At 42.0% G+C, this 7,354-nt stretch overlaps 1 protein-coding gene across 1 annotated transcript; it reads right to left on the minus strand.

Annotated features, from left to right (window-relative positions):
• Positions 1 to 3,188: 3,188 nt before the first annotated feature.
• LOC128707162 (solute carrier family 2, facilitated glucose transporter member 5-like) lies at positions 3,189 to 6,068 on the minus strand. Its single transcript, XM_053802110.1, has 3 exons — positions 6,002 to 6,068; positions 4,451 to 4,647; positions 3,189 to 4,364 (listed from the first exon to the last, which is right to left on the minus strand). The coding sequence occupies exons 1-3, from the start codon at positions 6,066 to 6,068 to the stop codon at positions 3,189 to 3,191; spliced, it is 1,440 nt and encodes a 479-aa protein (XP_053658085.1).
• Positions 6,069 to 7,354: the final 1,286 nt, after the last annotated feature.

The raw sequence follows: 7,354 nt of genomic DNA on the forward strand, positions 1-7,354 counted from the left end.
CAAATATTATACAACTTACAAATTTTAAAATGAAGTTGCGCTCAATAATTGCTGAATCAGTAATTTTGGCAGCCAAATGTAGAAACTAAACATCAGTGTGCAGCTAGTAATACAGGTAGTCCCCGAGATACACAGTGACACCTTAATTAGTTTATAGCACAAAATTTATACAAAATAACTTTTAATTTGGTGCAGTACTTTGATTTTAAGCTTTGTTAATGCTTTCTTTAAAGTTAGTTTTGTTAGTTTTGTTTTTAGTCCCGTAGAATCTTTGGTTTTTTAAGCAAAAGAGATGCGTCTTTGGCTATATTACACCAAAAATAAATGATCTAGTGGATGCCACCTAAGACCAACCTAAGACGTGATGATGATGACGATCAGACTCATCACAAACCTTGAAAGTGTTGATTACAGTAATATTAAAATGTGCTTTTACTACGACAAAACGAAGCAGATACAAACAAAAGTAATAAAAAATTATATCTAATATAAACGCTGTTTGCTCTAAAATCCGTCTAGTTCATTCTGAGTTCATTTGCTATAACGCTATATTACATCTATAGCATTTTTTGCTATAGAAAATATATATATATATTTTGCTATATTACATCTAAACAATAGCATGTTATAAACAATAATTCCAGATTAGATCATCAATTTTCAGCTGACGCATGCAACAACTTTGCTTGACTGAAATTTAATTAGGCTCTATATTTATGCATCTTTTTGAAATACGCCTGATGAATGTTTCGATAATCGTTTAGTGAAATTTTTCATAAAAATAATGTTTCCTTAAAAATTTCCACTTTATCAATCATCTTAGCCATAAAACGCAAAACATCCACCCAGCAGCGAAACAAACAAAGTAAACATCCTTTAATTTGTACAGCGGTTGGAAGTGCCTTTTGGGGTATCCATTTCGATCAGCAACGGAAGCACCAAATTGAATGATGTTTTTTTTTCCTCCTTCCGCTATGTGCTGAAGAAGCACAAACCACAAACAGCTACATTGTACCGCATACACAGCGTGGTATTGTCACCGAACTACTTTGATGCTTTTCATTCGTAGGAACAATCGTGCAATTGAAATTTATGACCGTAGCACACGTATCGACAGGCGCTGAACCGCTTCATTTATGGACGATTTCAAATCTATTGATTACATTTTACCCCGCCGACACGCTTCCAGCTCCTTTCTAGCTCTCCTGCTTCACGGCGGACATTTGTTTGCATGTCTGGCTTGGGCCAGTAACATCCTTGTCTGCTAGCGTTTTAATCAGACGGGTACCTCTTGCGCACGTGTTTTAATGGTATTCATCATCTTGCTTGCAGTTTGGGTTGCCTTTCAACTGTTTGTAAACAAGCGAAACCAGTACACGCCGGGGCTATCAAGGCTGATACAGGAAGCTGAAGTGCTGATGAAATTGGAACACACACAAAAAAAAACGGAAAAGAAACCATTTTTACCGGGCTCCGCTTATCGTTAGTGGAAGTGAACCAAGAGTACACAACAAAAAAAAAAACGGGTCAAGATGCGGAATGGCTTAGGTTATGTAAACTTTTGTTAAAACAGTACGGGCCACTAATGGGCTGCAGGTTAGCTGCGCCGAAGAGATTATGGAACCGAAAATATGGCAAGGAAACAAAACACGCACCACAATAACAAGGATTGCCAAACTGGCTTCGAATCAGCGAATGTGACCCGGAAGATGAGTCTGGTGAGCAACAACGCTTCCAAAGCAGCAATAGTCTTACGTCGTCTTACGTCTTGTTGAAACAAGTTCGCCAATAAACCAGCTGTTTAGTTTGCTACTTTGCAACCCTCCGTACAACTTACTTTGTCCTATGCAGCTCTGCTCGACTGTGTATCAATCAATACGAAAGGTCCACATCTTCGGTTCCACCGCGTCCAGGCGGACAACCATGTAATAGGCGCCGGTGTCATAATTCTAATTGACAACTAGTAACTGCAAACGGTCGGCAGCAAACCACGAGCGCAACGGCAACGGCGGTAATGCAATCTAGGTTGTACAAATATTGCTGACGGATCGGTAATGGGCACAGCACTGCACAGCTTCGCGGCTGATTGATCGTGATTAGTGCAGGAGGAAATACACACGCTACGCTTCATGCCGTCGGTGGTGCTTTATGCATTGCAGGGCCGGGAGTGCGTGTCCACGGTGTGTAACTGTACACAATGTTAATGGCGAACATGCGAGCCAACGAAAGCGAAAATGGCTGATAAGGCACCAAGCTGAACAGTGTGCTGTGTTTAGCGAAAGTTGCCCCGTTTTTTTTTTGCGCTCCAGAACTTGATAAGACGGTTGACAATGTTGCTGAGAAAAAGTTAAAATCAAGTGTGCATGCTCTTAATTAATTGCCCTGGCTGTTGAGGGTTGTTCTCGATTGAAGATCCATGTAAATTGGGTTTTCTTGAGTGGTACTTGGCCATTGACAGCATTTATGTGCCCTAGAAATAGACAAATGATGTATTAGAATGAAGTGGTTAAAGATCTTGAATGGAATTAGGTGTGTTGGAATGTTTTCAGTGTTCCGATGATGATGGACCCAAGGCCCAACCCTTCCAAGGCCTACCCAAAAATTATCTTGGATTACCTCAGTAAAGCTTAATGCGTGAGATTCCGTCACTAACAGAAGCTACTCCGCACCTGGGGTTCAGTAAATCGTGAAAGTCATCCAAAATCAGTGGTAGTTCCCTTGAATTACTATGCAATAACTGATTAATAAGAATCCTAATATGAGATATCGTGAAATATATATTAGCTATTCGAACATACATTTCGTACTCTACATCGCTATCCAGTTGTCAAGATACTATATTTGGATTGTTGGAAGACGCATAATTTGGAAGAGGACTGTCAAGCAAAGATGTTGAATTATAAATAGCAAGAAAAGGAAGCAATGGACAGCAGAAAGGGTAGTTAGACATAAGACAAATAACATTCTATGGATATTTTAATTTATAGGATAAAAAGGGACTTGTCTATTTTGGGTTTCTTCCTCAACTTCATCGCATTAACTTAGTAAAACTGTGATCATAAGAAGTAAACCAAAGCGTAAATGATATCAATTTTAAACATTATTCACTTTATGCTATATTTAACATCATACACTATCGTTACATCACGTTACTTCCCTTACGCTACTACTGCAGAAATTGCACTGTATCAATCATAGAGTACTTCAACTGAATTTTTGCTACCACCGAATACGATACCTTCCCGCTTGTAAAACTCAATCCTTGCCTGCCGTATCGACATCTTGGACGTTTCCGGAAGCTTCCGGTACAGCACATACCCGATGACCAGCAGCGGTAGACCGGCTACCAGAAGCGTTCCACCATAGCGATCATACACGGTAAAGTCCCACTTGTAGACGACGGAAAACACAATCACATGCAGCACGTGTTCCAGCACCTGTACCACAACAATCGAAAGCGCTTTCTTCTTCGTGTTGAACGCTTCCGAGCAGAGCACGTCCGGGATGAAGGTAAGGCCGAGGGAGGCACCCACTTCACACGCCAAGAAGATGGCCATACCGATGTCAGGCTTGATGGAATCGGTTGCTATGTAGGCGATACCCATCGCGACCAGTATCACACCGGTAGATACAGTGGAGACCAGCTGTAACGCTCGGCGTCCGAGCACATCGACGAGAAACATGGCACACAGGCCGACTATCGTTCTTATCGAGGTTACGATGACGATGGAAAGACGGGTATTGGTGTCGCTGATATCCAACACTTCCTCGATGACATTCACTTTGACGGTGTTGACGGCATAGTTGAAGGAGAGCACGGATGCGATCTTACCGAGCGCGATAAGCACCAGTGGTCGTAGGTTTCCTTCCCGAAAGATTGATAGCGTCGTTGTTGCATCCTCCGACAGCATCGTCTTGAATTCCGTCATTTCATTGCGAATTTCCCACGTCTCGGAGGACTCGTTGCGTAGCTTCATCATGCTGCGGACGGCATCCGAATCCAGGTTGCGCTTCAGCAGAAACACAGGAGACTCATAGCAGACGATGAGGTTCAGAAAGAAAGCTATTGGCAGGTAACACAATCCTATAATTCCCATCACTTGATACGGTGCCAGAGATTCCATCTCTACAGTGTTCATAGCGCCACCGATCAGCACACCGGAGATGATGCAAAAGTTAGCCGCCGCTATTATAACGCCACGTAACTCCTTGATCAGTATTTCGCCTCCATGTATCAGCACCACCAGATAGGCCACACCGTGGGCGATCCCCATCAGGGCACGGGCAAACGCGATACCGATTAAGTTGTGGGGTACCGCGATGCTTACGATGCACCCAACAACCACAAGCGACATTATCACGAACTGGTGAAGAAAACAGGCAAATCGAGCATATTCAGTACGGTGTATAAGATTGACGGAGCTGTTCGCCCAACCAGGGCATCACTTACGTTGATCTGTTTCTTGGTGTAACGCTCGATGAGAAACCATCCTGTGAAAGAGCCCAAAATAGCGGCAATATGGAAGAGTATCAGCGTTACTAGGATGACCGAATCCGATCGATTGTACGTCCATTCGTGGTGTTTATAGCCCGGATCGTACAGCGTTCCAGCGTGGTACGCCCCGGTGGTAAGCAGCGTTAACACTCCTATACGGATAAAGGGACAATATTATAACAGGGGACTGGTTAATTGAGGGAACTGGTAAGCGTGATGCTGTTGTACAAACTGTGTCATTAGTAATGACGATACAAACAATGACGAGTAACTACGAGGAAAGTCAGCTAAATCAAGAAATGGCAGACCAGAACCTCATAAGTAAATATAGTAAAGCCTCATTCTCAGCCTCGAATTTTCGAGGCTAATATCCAAAAGGCTCCTAACTCCTTCAAAAGACTGTAGAGATTAATTAATCTTCAAGATATGATTGGCCAAAAACTCACAAGAACGTAAAGTCACAAAGATTCTTTGGAGGATCAGAAGGATCTTCAGAGATTTATAAATATATAGAGTTTGAATCGATTGATTGTTTGATTAACTCAAATTTTTTAGGATTATTATTATGTTGGAAATCGAAGAATAGGTTCAGGAAATGATAAGCCAATAGCTCATTTGGTTATAAAGCCACAAAATAATTTTTATGGAAACAGGACTCTTGAGGAGACTGTGAATCCTGAGTGACTTATGGATCCACAGAGATGCACGAGTCTGTGGAGATTTATAAATCTGTGGTTGATAATGAATCTGAAACGATTCATCGATCTTTAGATATTCAAGAAGCTTTAACGATCAATCGGGATTCCGAGGCATTTATCCGGTTACAAAGTTCTTCCTGATTCAACCTACAAAACAACGAACGAGCTGGGTAATTGTAGCATATTTATTTATATACTTGTCCTCATTGCATGATTTCTTCTCTTTAGTGTTGTTAAAATTGTTTCCGCAAAGTTAATGGATAAGCATTGAACGGCTAAAATCCCTGAAGTACTTGGCACGAAAGGGCATTTTGTGATCCATTTTATTTATAGCAAATATATGACACATCGCATGGCTATCATGGCTATCCAACGTGATGAATAACATTTCAATTAATGTTTTGTCTTTTCACAAAAACACACACACACAAAGCATCACAACATCAACAGTCGCTTATCGCCAGCCTTAAACCATTATGAATGAACTGCTATAAATTAAAGCTGCGCCTTACAGCCATGGAATCTTATCGTTGCACAGTAGTTGCGATGCCCAAAGGCTTCCTGACTCGTAATAAAAAAAAAACACCTATTATCGCGTTGATTTGTTTTGATACCGCAGCGGTCTCTCACGAGTTTGGTGGGGCATTTTCTTAACCCCCCACAACAGCACACTTGCATCGTGTCTTACGGTATGCACCGCACATCAACACACATCACTGCACCGCCTTAGGGTCCGTTTATCGAAATGGGTGCCCGTTGATAAGGAGTTGTATAAACGAAGAATAACACTTATCGTAATGCCACGCACCTGTGCCTATTGCGTTGCTTTGCGGTTTGTTCTTTTGGTTCGCTTCTACCCACTCCCTGCAGCCCATCTTGGCGTGAGGGTGTTAGGAAGTATGCAGCCCCTGGTTGGAAAACTATTCACCGGACTAATGCTGCGCGTGTAAGGGTTTGTGGGACGCTTTTAAAAAAAAAAAACACTGACTCACAGGAACTCGTGCAGATTAGTTGCGTCCGGCGGAGCTCTCGCAGCTATACTAACGTACAGTTGCATTTGTTTTTTGCGCTTCCCTCACGCGTTCTGTACCCATCTGATTGCAAACGGTTCGCGATCGCTGCGCTGTCGTTATCAAGTTATGACGCCGCGAATGACTGGACAAACAGATATGATAAGTCACCACACAGCCAAGCACCCAACAGGCGAGAAAATTATTGGGGTACAGAGTTACGATCGGTTACGGACAGCCAATGGGCGAGGCGAGGCGTACACATTTCCGGTCCGCATGATTTATCTGCTCTCCGGCCTAGATGTTTGTTCTGGCTCTACGAAAAAGTTCACAATTTCGTTGATGTGTGATGGGAAGCTATCACGCAGGCAACAGTCGAACAGCAGTTTTTCTCTACAAATCAGATCATGATACTGGTAAATACAACAGTAAATATTGATTCTTAATATTCAAGCAGTATCCCACCTGCTCCATCAGTATTGCTGGCTTGTTTTTTTCTCGTTAAGCTGATTTATAACGTTTTTTTTTGTACATTTAACAATAAATATAAAACCACAAATCCAATGGCTTCTGTTTTATTAGCTGTGACTTGACTTTACTGGTTTACTGAAATTGTGTACTCACACTCAAACAGCTTGCCAAATGTCAAAAAATCCTCTTTAACAAACCCCTTTTTTTTCTTGTTATTGTGTGTATATTTCGTTCATTTACCCCGCGTACTTCAAATGAATTGTACAAATAGAAGCAAAACCCATTCGCGCGCACACACTTCTGACACTAGAAGCTGACAAAGTACGAGCGTCATCTTAACGGCGGTGCAATCCACAGGCGACCCTGACAGGGCTAAGTACACACCGGCGGTTCCATTTGCCTCTCGAAATGGTCGTTTGGCCTCTCGAATGGCGTTTGAGCGTCTGACAAGTTTGATTCGTTTGTCGTGGTGTAAGATTTGCTTGGGGTTTTTTTTTTTGTCTGGTGAAGCATTGACGCTTATTTGTACAAGAATCTCCTTTTTTATGGGTTGTTTTTCTAATTGTGAGCTCATGTAAGCTGCCGGTACGGAAAGGGGATTTTATTGAGGGTTTAAAGAAGATGAAAAATGTTGCTCCATAATCTCTATAAACAAACTTATATACACCTTTGTGAGCTTG

Source organism: Anopheles marshallii, chromosome 2 (genome assembly GCF_943734725.1).
Source record: "Anopheles marshallii chromosome 2, idAnoMarsDA_429_01, whole genome shotgun sequence".
NCBI classification, from domain to species: Eukaryota; Metazoa; Arthropoda; class Insecta; order Diptera; family Culicidae; genus Anopheles; species Anopheles marshallii.